The sequence below is a fragment of the Indicator indicator genome, chromosome 29, assembly GCF_027791375.1.
Source record: "Indicator indicator isolate 239-I01 chromosome 29, UM_Iind_1.1, whole genome shotgun sequence".
Lineage (NCBI taxonomy): Eukaryota > Metazoa > Chordata > Aves > Piciformes > Indicatoridae > Indicator > Indicator indicator.
The window spans coordinates 4,343,571-4,361,431 of record NC_072038.1 but is presented as its reverse complement, the minus strand read 5'-3'; the positions used below and the strand labels follow the sequence as shown (position 1 = coordinate 4,361,431).

Genomic DNA, 17,861 nt, shown 5'->3' with positions numbered 1-17,861 from the left:
CTCAAAGAGCTCAGATGCTCCATGCTGCCCCCACCCATCCTCCCCACCACTCCCTTTCCCTCCTGGGTTTTGCTTTCCTAAGAGGGACACAGAACTGTTGGAGTGAGTCCAGAGGAGGTCACAAAGACGATTCAAGGGCTGGAGCACCTCTGCTATGAGGATAGGCTGAGGGAGCTGGGGAGAAGACTCTGGGAGGACCTTAGAGTTGCCTTCCAATACCTGAAGGCATCCTACAGGAAGGGTGGAGAGGGATTTTTCATGAGGGTGTCTAGAGCCAGGACAGGAGGGAATGGTTTGAAGCTGAGGGAGAGTAGGGTTAGAGTGGCTCTTAGGAAGAAGTTCTTCAGCAGGAGGGTGTTGAGATGCTGGAATAGGCTGCCCAGGGATGCTGTGGATCCTCCCTCCCTGGAGCTGTTTAAGGCCAGGTTGGATGAAGCCTTGAGCAACCAAGTCTAGTTGAGAGGCATCCCTGCCCATGGCAGGATGATCTCTAAGGTCCCTTCCAACCTCAGCCATTCTATGATTCTCAAGCCTGTTTCTGTCCATGTGCTCTCAATTCCTTGCCCATAAATACCACCAGGGACTGGAGGTGACATCTTCCTCTCGCCCCACCCGTGCCACGGACGCCCATCTCCAGGGGGCTGTCCATGCAGGAGGGGGGTGGTGGGAAGCAGAAGGAGGGTGCCTGTGTCCCTGTGCTGCTCTGGAAGGAGGCCCTGTGTGTGCTTCCGCTCCCTGAGGCGGCCAGGGGCAGATAAGGGCTGTGGTTTCCTCTGAGCATGCGAGCCAGGGGCAGGGCGGCAGCGGCACCCGGGGCGGCAGCGGCACCCGGGGCGGCAGTGGCACCCGGAGCTGCAGCCTCTGCCCTGCCCCAGCCACCCCCCACCATGGCTGCTGCTCATGAGACCCCCGTGGGGACCCTCCCTGGGGACGAGAGCCCCGAGGTAGGTGGCCTTGGCCCCGTGGGGCTGGGGGAGGTGTCTGGGGCTGGGGAAGGTGTTCGGGGCCAGGGAAGGTGTTTGGGGTACAGCAATGAAGTTGGGCAGCTGTGCCCAGAGCAGCCCAGGGTGCAGAGCTGGTGCTGAGGTTGTTAAAGGGGAATGAGAAAAAAGAGACCAAGTCCTTGTCCCAGCTGGGATGGTTTCCAAGGGTGAGCAAAGAGTGGGGGTGGGGATGTGTGGGTACCACAGCCATCCAAACGCACACCAAGGGATGCGTCTGGGGTGAGCTGCAGCTCTCTGCTGGCACTAAGGGTCCCCTTTTAGCTTGGCCACAGCTGCCCAGTGCCTCCCAGCACCTCTGGGATCTGCTCTGCCAGCAGATCCCCCCCAAACCCTGCTCTTGGCCAACCCAACCCATCTGACTTCCTCTGCAGAGGCTGGACAGATGGTGTCACTGTGTCTGCCCCCATGGAGATGGAACCTGCAGCTCTGCAGGCAGGGAAGCAAGTGGGCAGGATCCCCTGTGCTGCACTCCAGGGATGACCTGTCCTGGTGCTGTCCTCTCATGCAGGGATTTGTCCTCCCTTCTGTCACCATCTCCACAGCCAGCCTGGCATCCTGCACTGACAGCACTGCCACAGCCAGCAGGCTGCTGGAGGGGGGCTGCTGGTGGTCGAACTGGAGCTGGGTTTAAGCACTGCTGGTGGATTTGGGCTGGGCTCTTGGTGTGGGGATTAGCAGCAGTAAACACATCCTGGTGGCTCAGGCCAGCTTTAGCTTAGCCAGTCCCGTGCACAGATGGGGGAGCAGGAGGGTGGAAGAGTTGAATTCAGTCCAGATGGCCAGGGGATTATGCCAGCCTCAGATTTGCCAGAAGCAAATGTTAATGTTCCACCTCGGGGGTGTTTGGGTTTCTTTCTCCATCAGGGGGCTCCTGAGGTCATTTCATAGCCTGGGCTGACCCACAGGTAGGGCCTGGCTGGCTGTCTGTCCAGCCCTGCTTGGGAGGGGTGACCCATGTAGACCCCTTGGCACAGAGAGGGCCACATTAATCTCAAACATTTCCATTCTGGATTTTGGTGTTGTCCCCCTTCCAATTCCAGAGGCTCCAGCACTAGGAGCTGTGGTGGATGGCACAGAGGCTTTGGTCCCCCTCCTTCCAGCTGTATCACCTGGCTCATGGTGGTGGCAAACTCACTGTCACCCAGCCACACTGCATGGCAGGAGTGAGGTGCTCAGCTGTGGTGGTGGCCAAATCCAGCCCCTGGTTAGGGAAGCAGATACAGGATGGGCTCAGCATCAGGGTGAGGACAGGGTGAGGTCTGGCATCTGCCAGGGCAAAGGTTTGTGTTTTTTTTTTTTTTTTGCCAGAGGTGGTTTGATGCAAGCTAGACCCACATGGAGCTGAGATGAGTAGGAGCTGACATTTGAGGCAGGGGATGATAGGGGTTGTGTGGGCAGCAGGACCCCCCAGCCAGCCCCAGGGCTCAGCACCACCAGAGCTCAGCTGTGCCTCATTGTTTCCATTTCATTGCCTTTTGGGAAGTAAAGGCTGTTGCTGGTTAGCCTTCAGGTGGGGAGTGGTCCTCCAGCTCAGCCAGGAGCAGTGCACTGCTGCTGCAGTGCTTGTTTTGCTTTCTGGGGCAAAGCAGAAAGGGGCCCCAAGGGGCCTCATCACCAACCCCAATGGCTTTGTGGTGCCTCCTTGCCCATAGCTGCCTTGCCCCACTGGCAGCTCCTCGCTGCACTTTGGCCACCTGCCCTCTCCCTTGGCTGCCTTGCTCTCCAGGCTGGTCCTGCTGGGCCTGGCCAGGCCAGCAAGCAGCTCTGTTGGCAGGCAGCTGACTTTTAAAGCCTCTTATGGGTTCCACTAAATTGCTGTTGGCATCCTGTCTGCCCCCTCCTCAGTTAATGGGGCTTGCAGGCAATGCTCTTTTGTTCTTCTGCTGGTCAGTGATGGAGGAAGTGGTCCCTGAGCCACAGGGCATCTGTGGGGTGTCACAGCATCCCACCCTGATGCCACCCCATGCTGCCTGCCCTGCCCAGCTGTGGTTTCCTCCTAAAACCACCTTCTACCATGAAGCCTGACGGGAAACCTCTCTGCTTCTCTCCTTCCTCTAGATGGATCTGTCCCACCGGTTCACCAAGACAGAGGTACGAGCATGGCCCCACCACAGCCTCCCTTGGTGGCACTGGAGGGTGGCAGAAGCACTGAGGCTTGGGGACACAGCTCAGCTCCTGAAGATGCTCCCCAGGGACAGGCAGTGGTGGGCAGGCAGGGCTGGATGCTGGGAGGGATGCAGCAGGGGCTGGTGAGGATGCAGCAGGGGCTGGTGAGGATGCAGAGGGGTTGGTGAGGATGCAGAGGGGTTGGTGAGGATGCAGAGGGGTTGGTGAGGATGCAGAGGGGCTGGTGAGGATGCAGAGGGGTTGGTGAGGATGCAGAGGGGTTGGTGAGGATGCAGAGGGGTTGGTGAGGATGCACAGGGGCTGGTGAGGATGCACAGGGGCTGGTGAGGATGCAGAGGGGTTGGTGAGGATGCAGAGGGGTTGGTGAGGATGCAGAGGGGCTGGTGAGGATGCACAGGGGCTGGTGAGGATGCAGAGGGGCTGGTGAGGATGCAGAGGGGTTGGTGAGGATGCAGAGGGGTTGGTGAGGATGCAGAGGGGTTGGTGAGGATGCAGAGGGGCTGGTGAGGATGCAGAGGGGTTGGTGAGGATGCAGAGGGGTTGGTGAGGATGCAGCAGGGGCTGGTGAGGATGCAGAGGGGTTGGTGAGGATGCAGAGGGGTTGGTGAGGATGCAGAGGGGCTGGTGAGGATGCAGAGGGGCTGGTGAGGATGCAGAGGGGTTGGTGAGGATGCAGCAGGGGCTGGTGAGGATGCAGAGGGGTTGGTGAGGATGCAGAGGGGTTGGTGAGGATGCAGAGGGGTTGGTGAGGATGCAGCAGGGGCTGGTGAGGATGCAGAGGGGTTGGTGAGGATGCAGAGGGGTTGGTGAGGATGCAGAAGGGCTGGTGAGGATGCAACAGGGGCTGGCGAGGATGCAGAGGGGCTGGCGAGGATGCAGAGGGGCTGGCGAGGATGCAGCAGGGGCTGGCGAGGATGCAGAGGGGTTGGTGAGGATGCAGAGGGGCTGGTGAGGATGCAGAGGGGCTGGTGAGGATGCAACAGGGGCTGGTGAGGATGCAGAGGGGCTGGTGAGGATGCAGAGGGGCTGGTGAGGATGCAGAGGGGCTGGTGAGGATGCAACAGGGGCTGGTGAGGATGCAGAGGGGTTGGTGAGGATGCAACAGGGGCTGGTGAGGATGCAGAGGGGCTGGTGAGGATGCAGAGGGGCTGGTGAGGATGCAACAGGGGCTGGTGAGGATGCAGAGGGGCTGGTGAGGAGCCTGGGAAGCTGGGAGGGAACGACCTGTTGGCCCTGGGGGATGCATGGAGCAAGTCACTGCCGGCCTGACCCCACAAGGGGTGTCCATGCTCCCTCTGCAGCTGACCTTGCTCTATGAGGAGGTCCTCTACACCATCCTGCACCGCCTGGGCAAGCCTGAGCACCACCACATCGCCGACTCCCAGGAGCTCTACGCCTACGTGCAGAAGGTGAGTCCCCACCTCACTGATGGGGTCCCCAAAACCTATCCCCTGACATGTGCAGCCTCCCAGCTAAAGGGGCTGGGGTGGGCTACACTCAGAGGGAGTTCTTCATGAGCACCTTCAAAGATGAAGCAGCAGGGCAAGGGGACAGCTCCTGGCTGGGAAATATCAGCCTGAGGGAGAACTATTTCCCTTAGGCTTGGGATGGTGGGAAGGAGGCTCTCCCTGGAGAGCTTTCAGCTGGTCCCCAGCCCTTCTGCTGGCCTCTTTGTTCCTCTCCTCTCCTCTTGAGCTGCAGCTGGCTCCCAGGGAGCAGAGGAAAGCCCCTGGCTGCTCTCCAGCCATGTTCATGGGGCAGCAGCATTTATTTGCCCTGGTATCTACACAGGCTTTTGGCATGGATGCAGAGGAGCACAGAGTCATCATGCAACAGGTCAAGGAACTGGAGGTATGCAGGGGGGGTGGTGTCTCCCCAGTATGCTGCAGCCCAGTGGGTGATGCTGGGGGGCCATGGTATCCCCTGGTTGTGCTTTGGGGTGCCCCAGGCTGTGAGCTGTTTGCTGGCCTGAGCAGCAGCTGATGATGTGAACCTGCCCGAGCCCCATCCCTCCTCAGAGGACTGGTGACCCCCTCCCCCACCCCCCCAACACATTAATCACCCTTCCAGAGCCCAATTTTCTGCCTGAAAGCCACAGTGAAGGAAGCCAAGGGGATTTTGGGTAAAGATGTCAGTGGTAAGTAGGGAAATGTCAGTGGTAAGTGGGGACAGGAGGGTGGCCCATGGGGGAAGGGACAGCTGCTGCTGCTGCTGCTGACTGCAGCCCTCCCCCCTCACAGGGTTCAGTGACCCTTACTGCCTGCTGGGCATCGACACCAAGAGCCAGGGACCAGCCCACAAGAAGAGGATGAAGGCTGTGGTCAAAGATCTCATCCCTGAAGACCAGATCCATCGCACACAAGTCATAAGCCAGACCCTCAGCCCTGTGTGGGACGAGACCTTTATCCTGTAATCTGTCACCCCTTGGAACTGCTCTTTGGGGGGGCTGCAGGGGGTTCCCAGGGCTCTCAGGGATGGATAGGGAGGTTCACCACTCACCCCCACCAGGTGATGCCCCCTGGGACTTGCCAGGCTTCTGGTCTGATCCATGCAGCAGGTCCAGGGAGGTGAAAAACAGAAGTGTGGCAAAATGCTTCCCTCGGGGCTCTCCCACCACCTGCCCAGGCTGTGTGGGGTGGTTTGGGGTCTCCCCAGAGGAGGGGCTGCCTGACTGTGATTCCCAGCTGTCCTGCCTGCTCGCTGCCCATCCCTTGGGATGCTGCTCCAGTAACAGCATCCCACTGGTGCCTTACAGGGAGTTTGAAGACGTGGAGACAGCCAGCTTCCACCTGGACATGTGGTGAGCAGCAGCATCCCCCAGCCAGTGACCCCAACCCACATCCCTGTGTCCTGGGAGGCTCCTTGGGGTAGTTCTTCGATCTGCACCTGTTAAAAAGCCCCAGAAAGCAGCTGGGGACCCCTCTCCCCCCCACCATCAGCAGGATGCATCCAGAGTGAGCAGAGAGAGCCCAGGCAGGACTGATCCCATAGAAGATTTCACCTCTACATAAGGAGAAACTTCTTTACAGTGAGGGTGACAGAGCCCTGGAACAGGTTCCCCAGGGAGGTTGTGGAGCTCCTCTGGAGACTTTCCAAACCCAGCTGGATGCATTCCTGTGCAGACTACCTTAAGTGATGCTGCTCTGGCAGGGGGGTGGGACCTGATGATCTCTTGAGATCCCTTCCAACCTCTGATACACTGTGAGACTGTGGGACTGTGATCCTGAGCCCTGGTTTTGTTTAGAAGCCACACACCTGCAGCCTGCAGCTCACGGCTGGACAACTGCTTTTGGGGTGGCCTCAGTCCCAACACACTCCCTCCCAGCAGCACCTTCCCTTCTCTCCACTGTCACTGCAAGCCCATGAACAGTTCTGCAGCCACCTCAGTGTGGTCCTTTCCCTCCTGGTGGGTTTCTCTGCCCACCCACACAGGGACTCGGACGTGGTGGAGTCGGTGCGGCACAAGCTGGGGGAGCTGACAGATCTCCACGGCCTCAAACGGTTGGTGCTGGTGTGGCTTCTGAGGAAAGAGGGTTTGGGAAATGCTGATTTGCCTGCTGGGGTTTAAAAATTGCCTCTGGAAGGGGAGAGGGTGGCAGGTCTGTCCTGGCCACGGCTGGGGGCTGCAGGAAACCTTTCCATCCCCTCCTTCCTTGGCGTCTTTCAGGATCTTTAAAGACGCTCGCAAGGACAAAGGGCAGGACGATTTCCTGGGGAATGTGGTCCTGCGCCTGAAGGTGAGCTCCAGAGTGCCTGCTCTTGTCTGAGCAACTCAGCTCCACGGTGCCTCCCCTTCTCTGAGCAACTCAGCTCCACGGTGCCTCCTCTCTCTGAGCAATTCAGCTCCACGGTGCCTCCTCTCCTCTGAGCAACTCACGTGCTCCTTCTGAGCAATCAGTCACGGTCCTCTTCCATGAGCAATTCAGCTCCACGGTGCCTCCCCTTCTCTGAGCAATTCAGCTCCACGGTGCCTCCTCTTCCATGAGCAACTCAGCTCCACGGTGCCTCCTCTTGTCTGAGCAACTCAGCTCCACGGTGCCTCCCCTTCTCTGAGCAATTCAGCTCCACGGTGCCTCCCCTTCTCTGAGCAATTCAGCTCCACGGTGCCTCCCCTTCTCTGAGCAATTCAGCTCCACGGTGCCTCCTCTTCCATGAGCAACTCAGCTCCACGGTGCCTCCCCTTCTCTGAGCAGCTCCCCAGGCACTTGGTTAAACCCCTCAGGACCTGGGCAAGATCCAAGCCCCACAGCAACACGAGCTGACCCCTGCCAGGGTCCCAGCTCAGAGCCACAAGCGGCTGCCAGGTCCCTCAGTTGGGTGGCAGAGGCCCCAGAAACTCCAATGACTCGCTCAGGGATGATAAATAATTCTTCTAATGCAATGTCAGAGCTTCCCAGCACAGCCTCTTCCTGCCCTGTTAATGCCATGAGACCTGACCCCCGAGCAGGATCCTTCCCCTGGGAAGGCTGCCCAGGGCTTCACCCTTGCCTGTGTGCATGCAGGACCTGCACTGCTGGGTTGACTGCTGGTACCAGCTGGAGCCACGGACAGAGACCTACCCCAACCGAGGACAGTGCCACCTGCAGTTCCTGCTGACTCACAAGAAGGTGAGAGGAGTTGAGTTGAGGAGGTCCTTTTCCACAGCCTTGGCAGGATGGAGCAGCTTGCCTGTCCCTCAGGGCCCACTTTGGCATCATACATCCCTGTCCCAGGACCAGAGGTGCCAGCACCAGGTTTTGAGTGTGCTGGAAGCCAGCTCAACCCTCCCCTGATCTCCATGCCAGCATGGAGGTCCTGCTACTGGTGCACCTGCACCCCTTGGCTCAGCTTCAGACAGGATTCCTGGCCCCATGTGTTTTGGGTTCCTGTCCCCTCACTCTCTGGCTGCATCCCTGCATGGTCAGGCAGTCATGGGTGCAACCTCTCTGCCTTGTCCCTTCAGAGGGCCACCACCAGCAGCCGGACACAGCCAAGCTACACTGTGCATCGCCACCTCCTGCAGCAGATGGTGTCCTATGAGATCCTCCAGCACCAGGTACCAAGGGGGAGAACCACCTCTCCAGTAGCTGGGCTGGGGTGAGGGCTTCCTTTGGAGCCATCACACCTGACACACTGCAGTGTGACGGGGAGGAGGGTCACGATGATGCCTGCCCATGCCTGGCATCCTTATGGAGCATCCCCTCCTCTTGTGGTCCTGCAAACGCTCTGTCCAGGTGTCTGCCCCTCTCCTGGCTCAGCCCAGCTTGCTCCAGGACACATCACCCTCCTTTTGCACCCTCCCAGGCTGGCAGCATCTCCTGGGACGGGGAGCTGAGCAGACATGCCAGCACCGTGCTGTACCTCCATGCCACGCAGAAGGATCTCTCTGACTTCCACCAGGTCATGGCGTGAGTACCCCCATGCCCAGGCAGCCATGATGCAGATCATAGCTTTGGGGATCATGAGCCCCAGCACCTTCCTTGGGGCCATTTGCCTGTAGCCAATCTCTCCCATGAGCTCAGCATGGAAGGAATTGCCTCCTGCCCCAAACAGCAGCAGGAGGTCTGGGTCCTGCCTTTGCTGTGCCAGCTGTAGCCACGGATGGGCAGCTTCAGGCTGACCCCTGGGTGGCCCCAGCCCCCAGGGTTCAGCCCAGCCTCTCATCCTCCCCAGGCAGTGGCTGGCATACAGCAAACTCTACCAGAGCCTCGAGTTCAACAGCAGCTGCCTGCTGCACCAGATCACCAGCATCGAGTACCAGTGGGCACAGGAGCGCCTGAGGCCAGAGCAGGTGAGGGCTGCAGCACCCTGTGGGGAGGGTCATAGCACCCTAGAATGGTTTGGGTTGGATAGGACCTTGAAGATCATCTAGTTCCAAACCCCCCTGCCATGGGTCCTACTAGACCAGGTTGCTCAAGGCCCTTCCAACCTGGCTTTGAACCCTTCCAAGGTTGGAGCCTCCACAACTTCTCTGGGCAGCCTGTTCCAGTGTCTCACCACCCTCACCATTAGAATTTCCTTCTAATGTCTAATCTAAATCCAGCTTCTTCCAGTTTGAAGCCTTTACCCCTCATCATCAGGGAAATGTGTCCCAGGCACCCAACCCCAAGCCTCTCCTCCCAGCTCCCAGGACTGTTTCCCTCCATGTCTTCCAGGAAGGGCAGGAGCTGGTGTGATCCAGGGCTGCTGCAGCAGCTGGAAGGCATTTCTGGGGAAAACCAGCCACAGAGACCTGGGTCAGGGATCCCCTTTGCTCTCGTGATTTGTTCCCCTTCCCCATGGAGAAGCCCTTACCACTTGCACCAGCATCCCCCTCCTCCATTGCTGCCATTGAGTCAATGACACCCCCTGCAAAATGAACCAAATTCCTGCTTTTCCCTGCCCATTTTCCTGGGACACCCCAGCATCCTGCTGACACTTGGAGGTTTTCATGCCCAGCAGCAAGGTTTAAGCACAAAGCTCAGTTCAGCCCCTCCAGGAAGAAGTTACCAGAAGAATCAGAACCATAGAACTGTTTGGGTAGGAAAAGCCTCTAAGGTCATAGAGTCCATCAACCCAACAGCAGCATGGCCATTAAACCATGTCCCCAAGTGCCATGGCCACACAATTCTTGAACATCCTCAGGGATGGGGACTCCACCACCTCTCTGGGCAGCCTTTCCCAATCCCTGACCACTCTTGCAGCAAAGAAATTTTTCCCAATCTCCAAACTAAACCTGCCCTGGCACAATTTCAGGCCATTTCCTCTCCTTCTATCACCTGATCCTAGGGAGAAGAGACCAAACCCCACCACAGTCTGACCTCCTTTCAGGGAGCTGTAAAGAGCAATGAGGTCTCCCTCCAGACTAAAGCATCTCCAGACTGTCAGGAGGGTTTTCCATCCCTGGAGCAGGCTGGAAAGGAGCAGGAGCCCCCAGCTGCCTCCACCACCATGCCATGGTCCTGCAGGCATCTCTGTGGGACATCTCTGAGGACAATGCATGCTTCCTTCCTTCTCCCCAGAAAGCAGAGCTGGCAGAGTCCTTCCAGTCCTTGCTGGCCTACGGGGTGTCCCTCATCCGGAGGTACCGGATCATCTTCCCCCTCTCTGTCCCAAGGTCGATGGAGAGGCTCCAGTCCCTGCTCCGGTGAGTGCATCACCACTGTCAGCTGCCCCTGGGGCTGGATGGCTTGGCCACCATGATGGACTTGAGCAAAACCCCACAGGAGCCCTTTCTTCCCCCTCCTAGGCTGTTGTGACACTTGTCCTGCCCTGTTGCTCATTCTGGTCTCCCCAGGGGGCTTGTAGCTGGGAGGGGAAGGTTTGTCTGAGCAGGATCTGCAGGGGTGGAGGTGGTTGTTTCTTAGGAGTCAATGTTTGGTTTCACTTGAGGTTCTTGCTTTGCAGGGTCCTGGTCCAGATGTGCAAAATGAAAGCTTTCCACGAGCTGTGCACACCCAGCCCTGACCTCACCCAGATGGTCTCCACAGCGCTGAAGGTAGCAGGACCATAGGGCCTCCCCCTCCTCAGCCCCAGGGAGGTGGGACCCTGTAGCTCTCCCTGGCCATCCATCTCCAGCCCAATGCCCACAGCTCAGCAAAGCCACACAGGTCACCACAGGAGGTGAAAATATCTGCCCCCTCTTCAACCCAGTGGTGCCAGCTTGTGGTTCCCACCATATGGAGCTGGATCCTGGCCACACTGAGGGTACAGGGAGAGTGAAGGGGGTGACAGAGATGGCTCTGCTCTTCCTGCTTCCCTACCATCACAGGACTCCTCTCTTGCAGTCAGGCACGACAGAGTGGTTTCACATGAAGAAGCAGCACCTCAAGCCCATGGTGAAGGTCAGTTCCCATCTGTGTCTCTCTGATATGACAAGAAGCAATTTGCTGGGCTTAGGGTGGGAGATGTGAGGGAGTGGGAAGATAAGACTGAGAGACAAAGCTGCTCCAGTTTGCTGATGCAGTCAAGACATTTGGGTTTCCAACTAACAAATACCATGAGCCATGGTACCTGCAGCTGCTGAGGTTGCATTATGGCCCTGGTGCAATGCTCAGGAGAAGAGGAGGTGGTCCCCAGCCCAGCCACCTGAGCACAAGGTGACAGTGGATGTTAGTGATGACTTCTTGGTGCACCCAATGTGCATCCAATGCTACAGTGCTGCTCCACAAGAACAAATCATAGAAATAAACCAGAGCAGAGCCCAGATCACTGAGCATTCAAAACAAGCTACTCCTTCCCTTGCAGAGCATGGAGGAGAATGGCAGAGCCTTGTCCAGACTCCTCCTGGAGGTGATAGCAGATCTCCAGCAGTGCCAGAAAATCTGGAATAAATTCTTCATCAGGTAGGTTTCAGAGCTTGATCCTCCCCCATCTACTTTCCTTGGGATCAAGAGCAGCAGGGCACTTTGATGCCTCATCCCTTGGGCTCTACAGATAAGCACCTGTGGTCCCACCTCTGCTTCTTAGAGCTGCACTGTCCTTGCCCTTATGACAAGATCATGACCTTGAAGGGTTTGCTGGGCTGGGGCTGGCAGGCTCCTGACTCCTCGTTTCTCTCTTACAGCACCTTGAAGCTGAACGTCTTCTTCATTGCCTACTTGGAGCTGGAGAGCCTGGTGAGCAAGCCTGGGCTGCTCTGCACTTGTGGAACTATGGTCTAAGGTCAGGTTGAGGTTTTTGGCCACCCTCCAGGTAGCAACTGATTGTTGCAAGCCTGAAAAGGGAGCAAGCCAGGGAAATTCTCCAGGGAAGTTCTCCTCATCTTTCCCTGCATGCCTGTCACCTGCTTGCCTGACCTAACCAATCTGAAAGGCCACCCAAAAGGCAGAGGAGTCCCCTGAGCCAACCCTCACCCCATGGCTCCAGAAAGCCCCTAGCACACCAAGCCTCCCCATCCAGACCCTCACCAAGGGCTGTCCTCTCTTCCCTTGCTCACTGCCAGGTCTCAGAGCATGTCCAGGAGCAGCTGCACCAGGTGGACAGCAGCATGTCCAAGCCCACAGCCGAGAGCCTTTTCCAGCTCTACATGAACCTGCAGGAGCTCTATCGGATGAAGAACTTCCTCCCAAACAGGTACCCAAGCCAGAGAGAGGGGAGGTGCTGAGCACTTCACTGAGAGGAACTCCAAATCCTTCCCATTCACCCTCATCACTAGTGGCACCCAAGGCAGAGCAGGCTGTTGGTGCCTGGTGTCAATGGGAGCATCACCAGCAGGGTTTCAGGCTTGTCTCTGAGCAAGGCTGGTGGAAACCTCAACTTCCAGAGCAGGGAAGGGTTTCTGCTCAGCATGGTGCTACATCCCTCTGCCTCAGTGCAGTTTGTGGTGATGGCCCCATGCCACTGCTGTGCAGCTGGATAAGCTGGTGCCTTCATCCCCAGGGATAAGCCTCTGGCTCTGAGCAATTTCCACCAGTGGTTCAAGGAAGCTGTGCCCAAGTGGCTGCAGAAGGCCTACACCATTGCACTGGAGAGGGCACAGAGAGCTGTCCAGATGGACCAGGTAACTCAGGAGGACAACATCCCTCCCCTGGGGACACTCCAGCTCCCTCCACTCCTTGCTGCTGTGCCGCAGAGCATTGAGGCCACCATGTAGCTGCCTTGCTACAAGGAGCAAGCTAGTTCCACTCCCAAATGTATCACAAAGGATGTGGTCCCTGGGACCAGTTCATCCCACTTTGGCCCCGCTCTGCATCCCCATGCCCCTTCCCTCCACCCTCTCTGGCAGCCCAAGCCAGCTGATGAGCCTGCACTTAGGCCATGCTGTGGGCATCTCCTTTGCTTCAGTGTGGTCCAACAACACTGGGCTGGAATGTGATGGGGCACAGCCTGATGCAGGGACCTCAGGCTGCTCCATCCATCTTCATCTCCTCCACCCTCCATAGTGACTGGGTGATGACATTGGTGTATGTGGAGCTGATGATGGGCCAGAGAGCCCTGAGGCAAAGCAGCAGCTGTCCTGTCTGGGGTGGCTTCTTCCTGCACAAGCTAAGCTGCATTTCCTTTGCCCTCTCAGCTGACACCCTTTGGGGAGCACAACAAGCACAGCACATCCACTGTTGACCTCTCCACCTGCTATGCCCAGATAGTGAAGACCTGGCAGCAACTCAACTGGCCAGACCCTGAGGAAGCCTTCATGATCATGGTGAAGCTGGTGGAGGTTTGTACCCTGAGCCCTTGCTGGCAGATGCAGCCCACGAGTTTCCTCTCCTGCTCTTGGAGATAGGTCCCAATAGAGAGGGGCCAATGTCCCACACTGAGGGAGCAGGGTGCCCTGGTCCCACAGTGGTCCCCACACTGCCCATCTTAGTCTGGTTGGCTTCTTCTCTATCCTGCAGGACATGTGCAAGATTGCCCTGATGTACTGCAGGCTCATCAAGGAGAGGGCTGAGGCTCTGGCACTGAGCGAGCAGAAGGAGGCTGAAGCAGCCAACAGGGTTGGTGTCAGGGCAGGGGCCAGAGCTTAAGGAGGGGCAGGGTCTGGCCATGGGTTTGGTGCAGAGTGGGAGATGAGCTGCTGAGCACCCAGGTGACATCCCAAGTTTGGGGTGCATGCAGATCACTTGGTCCCTGATAGCTGTAATCCTGGAAAAGGAGGAGAATGGTGTAAGGAGGATGGGCATGGGGATGAGGATGGGGTTGAGGATGAGGGTGGGGATGAGGAGATGGGGATGTGGAGGAGGATGGAGATGGGGATGTGGAGGAGGATGGAGATGGGGATGTGGAGGAGGATGGAGATGGGGATGTGGAGAAGGTGGAGGAGGATGGGGTTGGAGATAGGGATGAGGAATCAGAATGGGGTTGAGGATGAGGGTGGGGATGTGGAGGAGGATGAGGGTGGGGATGTGGAGGAGGATGAGGGTGGGGATGTGGAGGAGGATGGAGATGGGGATGTGGAGGAGGATGGAGATGGGGATGAGGAGAAGGATGGAGATGGGGATGTGGAGGAGGTGGAGGAGGATGGGGATGGAGATAGGGATGAGGAATCAGAATGGGGTTGAGGATGAGGGTGGGGATGAGGAGATGGAGAGGGGGATGTGGAGAAGGATGGAGGTGGAGATGAGGATAAGAATGAGGATGGGGACAAGGATGATGATGGGGGTGAAGATAGAGATGGAGGTGAGAATGTGGACAAAGATGGAGCTGGAGCTGGCAGGGGAGGCACCAGGGGGTGTGAGACACCCTGAGGCAAACCAATCTCCCCCAGCTCTGCATTGTGGTGAACAACATCAAGCAGCTGCGGCTGCTGATCCTGAAGCTGCCATCACAGCTGGACTGGGCCCAGCTAGAGCAGCGCACAGGGGATGTCATTGCCCAGCAGCAGTTCCAGCACACTCTGCACTGCCAGCTGGACAGCACCATCTCCTGCCTGGACCACGAGATCCAAGATGTGGTGCAAGCCCTGGCCACCAAGGTGACCACCTGCTGCTAACCCTTCTTGGCCCTCGCCTGACCCAAAGAGGTTTCACCCAAAGGGACCTGCAGCCCACAGTGCTCCTGGGGTGGAGACAAAGTGGACCCAGGCATGGGGAGGCTCATGCAGAGGGCAAAGCCCAAGTGCCTTTGTGCATTTCTCTCCAACAGCTGGAAAAGGGCATTGCCAGGCACATCCAGGAGCTCTCCTCTTCCAATGACACCCAGGAACCTGAGGATGTAAGTACCTGGTCTGGATCCTCATGGAACTTCTGTTTTGGGCAGTTGTGAATAAACCTGGCCTTCTGCTTGGTGAAGGCTCCCATCACCCTTCCCCACCTCTGCATTCCCAGTGCCTCAGGCTTGGGACACACCAGTGGTGAAGCCCAGCTGCTTCATTTGATGCCCAAGTTTGCATCAGGACCAGACCAGATACAGTGCCCATGTGTCACTGTGAGGAGCAGCCCCTCCAGACCCCCCATGCCCTGCTACCTCTGGCACTCCACCTCTCCCTGTGCTGTGTCCTACTGGATACACCTCATCCTGCTCTCCTCAACCTCCTGTCCTCTTCTTGCAGTCCATCATCCCACTCATGAAGTTCCTGGAGTCAGAGCTGCAGTATCTCAATGAGCATCTGGTCCAGGAGAATTTCAAAAGGTGACCTTAAGGAGGCACAGTGGAGGGCAGCAGCAGCTTCATCCCTCAGCAGGAGTGTCCCCCCCTGAGCCCCATGGGGTTTGGGGACATCCCACTTTGGGCCTGGCTGCTCAGGCCAGTGGGACCAGATGGTTCCCTCTGGGGCTTTGCAAAGCTCCTCAGCCAAAGACCAACCCTCCCCTCAGCCCAATCCCCCTGGACCCCTACTCACAGCCTTCCTCCCTTGCACCTGCAGCCTCCTCACTCTCCTCTGGCATCACACCTTGGCCGTGCTGTCAGCAGCCACAGGGCAGCAGGTCCCCTCGATCCAGCACTGCAAGAAGCTGCACTGTGCCCTGAAGGTACTGGAGAGGACAAGAGGTCCCCAGCAGGGATGGGTGTTTGGCTGTCAGCTAACAACAACCTTCTCCCCAGAGCCTGGAGCTGTGCTTCCATGCTGAGGGCTGTGGACTGCCACTGGAAACCCTCCACACCTCAACCTTCCTGGTACAAGGGTGCTGGAACTAAGGGAGGGTCCCCAAGGGTTTCATTTGGGTGCTCTCCAGGGAGGGCATCCCTGGGCTGTGGGCTTAATCATCACCTCTTGTCCTCCCCACAGTCACTGGAGACCCACCTGGCCCTCTGCTCCGCCACCAGCCGCAAACTCATCCAGAAATACTTCAGCAACAGGATCCAGCAGCAGGTAGGAGTCAGGGTGGTGCCCTCAGCCCCTTCCCACATGCCACCCTTGCCCACATGATGCTACTTGGCACAGCCTGCCTGTGGAAACATGGGATTTGCCCACCACCCTCCCAGTCCTGGGGCTGTTGGGGCTGGTTTTGCCCCAGCAGTGAGCAGGAGAGGGTTCAACTGAGTACCAGAGGGTGCCCATCAGCCCAAAGATGCCCACTCAGCCTCCTCCAGACGCTGGGCATCCCCTCCCACGAGCATGCCAGCAGGCAGCAGCCTCATTCTTGTCCCCTCTGCTCAGCGGGACACCAGCTCGGAGAAGTACGGAGCGGTGACCATCAAAGCCCTGTACCGCCCCTCGGAGCAGAAGCTCCGCGTGGAAGTGCTCAACGCTGCCAACCTCATCCCGCTGGACTCCAACGGTGGGTGTGAGCGGGCTGGGGAGCCCCAGCAACCCCCCCGCCATGGACCCCCTGTCCTTGGTCCTTAATAGGAGAGCTGCTGGCAGTGCTTGGAGCAAGAGGACATGTGTCGGTGTCCTGATTTGCTTTTGCATCCAGGGAGGCGGATCTGGGGGAATAGTGAGGAGCGTTGCACTGGTTGGATGTGATCCTACGGGATGCGGCAGGCAGGAATCTGTGCCCACCTCCCGCTGCCTTCCTTTTGGGCACAAGGCGGCAGCCAGGGCAGGTGGCTGTTTTTCCAGATATGTCTCAGGGAAATAACCAGGAAGCAGGGACAGGGAAATAACCAGGAAGCAGGGAGGGCGACGGACGGTCTCGAGGACTGGCTGTCATTTGGGGACATCGCCAGCAGAGGTCGCTCCTCTTGCAGCCACTGGAGGCAGATCGCTGTGTGGACTGTGTTGGGGATGCTCCTGCGCCCTCCCAGGAGCTGGGCTGGGTTAGGGGGTGGCAGTGAGTGTGTCCTGACCCCCCTCAGTGTGTCAGGGCAGCAGGGGATTGATATCTGCACCCCACCAGGCTCGAGTGACCCCTTCGTCCAGCTCACCCTGGAGCCTCGGCACGAGTTCCCCGAGGTGGTGGCCAGGAACACCCAGTGCAAGAGGAACGAGCTGCACCCCCTCTTCGATGAAGCCTTCGACTTGTATGTAGGGGCTGACAACCACCACCCCACTCCCCTCTGATCCCCCCAGACCCTCCACGCTTCAACCAAGCCCCCACTATGGGGCTGCTGCTCCAGGAACTGGGATTTCATCCGGGCACCCCACTGGGGGCTCAGCCGTGGGGTCCTGTGATGAGAGCTGGGGTAGGGCCACCCCAAACCCCTGGGGTTCAGAGGCAGGGGTGAGGCTGTGCTGGAGCCCTGTGCTTTGAAGCAGCTGGGGGCAGTGTGGTAGGGAACATCAGCCTGGGGAAGCCTCTCTGGTCCCTGGAGGGAAGGTTGAATCTGGGGGTGGAGAGGATGACATGTGATGGTTCCCCACATCCCACCCCCTGCAGCTTGATCCCCCCTGAGAAGTGCCGGCAGGAGGGGGCCTGCCTACTGCTGACTGTGTTTGACTACGACACGCTGGGGGCCAACGACCTGGAGGGTGAAGCTTTCTTCCCCCTCTGCCACCTGCCTGGCCTCGATGCCAAGGAGGACCAAGCTGACACAGGACGGGTGCCCCAGACCCGCCTCCCTCTCACCCACCCCAAACCCACCGGTACGTGGCCCCAAGCTGGGCTGAACCCTGCTGAGCCCCTGCAGACCCCATGGTGTGGGCAGGGGGCTGTGGTGAGTACGTCCCCCTGTCACTGCCCTCCTCTCCAGCAGATGAGATCCTGCAGCTGCTGGAGTCCAGGAAGGGGGACAAAGAGGCTCAGGCCTTCGTGAAGCTCCGCAAGCAACGAGCCAAGCAGTCCAAGGAGACCCAGTGAGGGAGGCAGAGGAAGAGGGTCCTGGAACAAGGGGGTCCAGCCAGTGGGACCACAGGACTTTTGCCAGGGCTGGACCTGGAGACGTCTGCAGGGATCCCTGTGCCCCTCACCACCCCCTAGCACCCATCCACCCCCTGTCTGTGGGCAGCAA

The 17,861-nt window shown here is 58.4% G+C and overlaps 1 protein-coding gene across 1 annotated transcript; it reads left to right on the top strand.

Annotated features, from left to right (window-relative positions):
• The first annotated feature begins 887 nt into the window (after positions 1 to 887).
• On the top strand, positions 888 to 17,710 carry UNC13D (unc-13 homolog D). The gene is made up of 32 exons (XM_054393842.1): positions 888 to 944; positions 3,063 to 3,095; positions 4,433 to 4,540; positions 4,923 to 4,982; positions 5,202 to 5,268; positions 5,372 to 5,540; positions 5,887 to 5,931; positions 6,564 to 6,632; positions 6,799 to 6,868; positions 7,634 to 7,738; positions 8,074 to 8,166; positions 8,415 to 8,518; positions 8,784 to 8,901; positions 10,112 to 10,236; positions 10,497 to 10,587; positions 10,877 to 10,933; positions 11,337 to 11,434; positions 11,656 to 11,707; positions 12,034 to 12,164; positions 12,471 to 12,591; positions 13,105 to 13,248; positions 13,427 to 13,525; positions 14,296 to 14,502; positions 14,673 to 14,741; positions 15,079 to 15,158; positions 15,394 to 15,499; positions 15,573 to 15,644; positions 15,757 to 15,840; positions 16,129 to 16,249; positions 16,811 to 16,934; positions 17,291 to 17,496; positions 17,604 to 17,710. The coding sequence occupies exons 1-32, from the start codon at positions 888 to 890 to the stop codon at positions 17,708 to 17,710; spliced, it is 3,192 nt and encodes a 1,063-aa protein (XP_054249817.1).
• Positions 17,711 to 17,861: the final 151 nt, after the last annotated feature.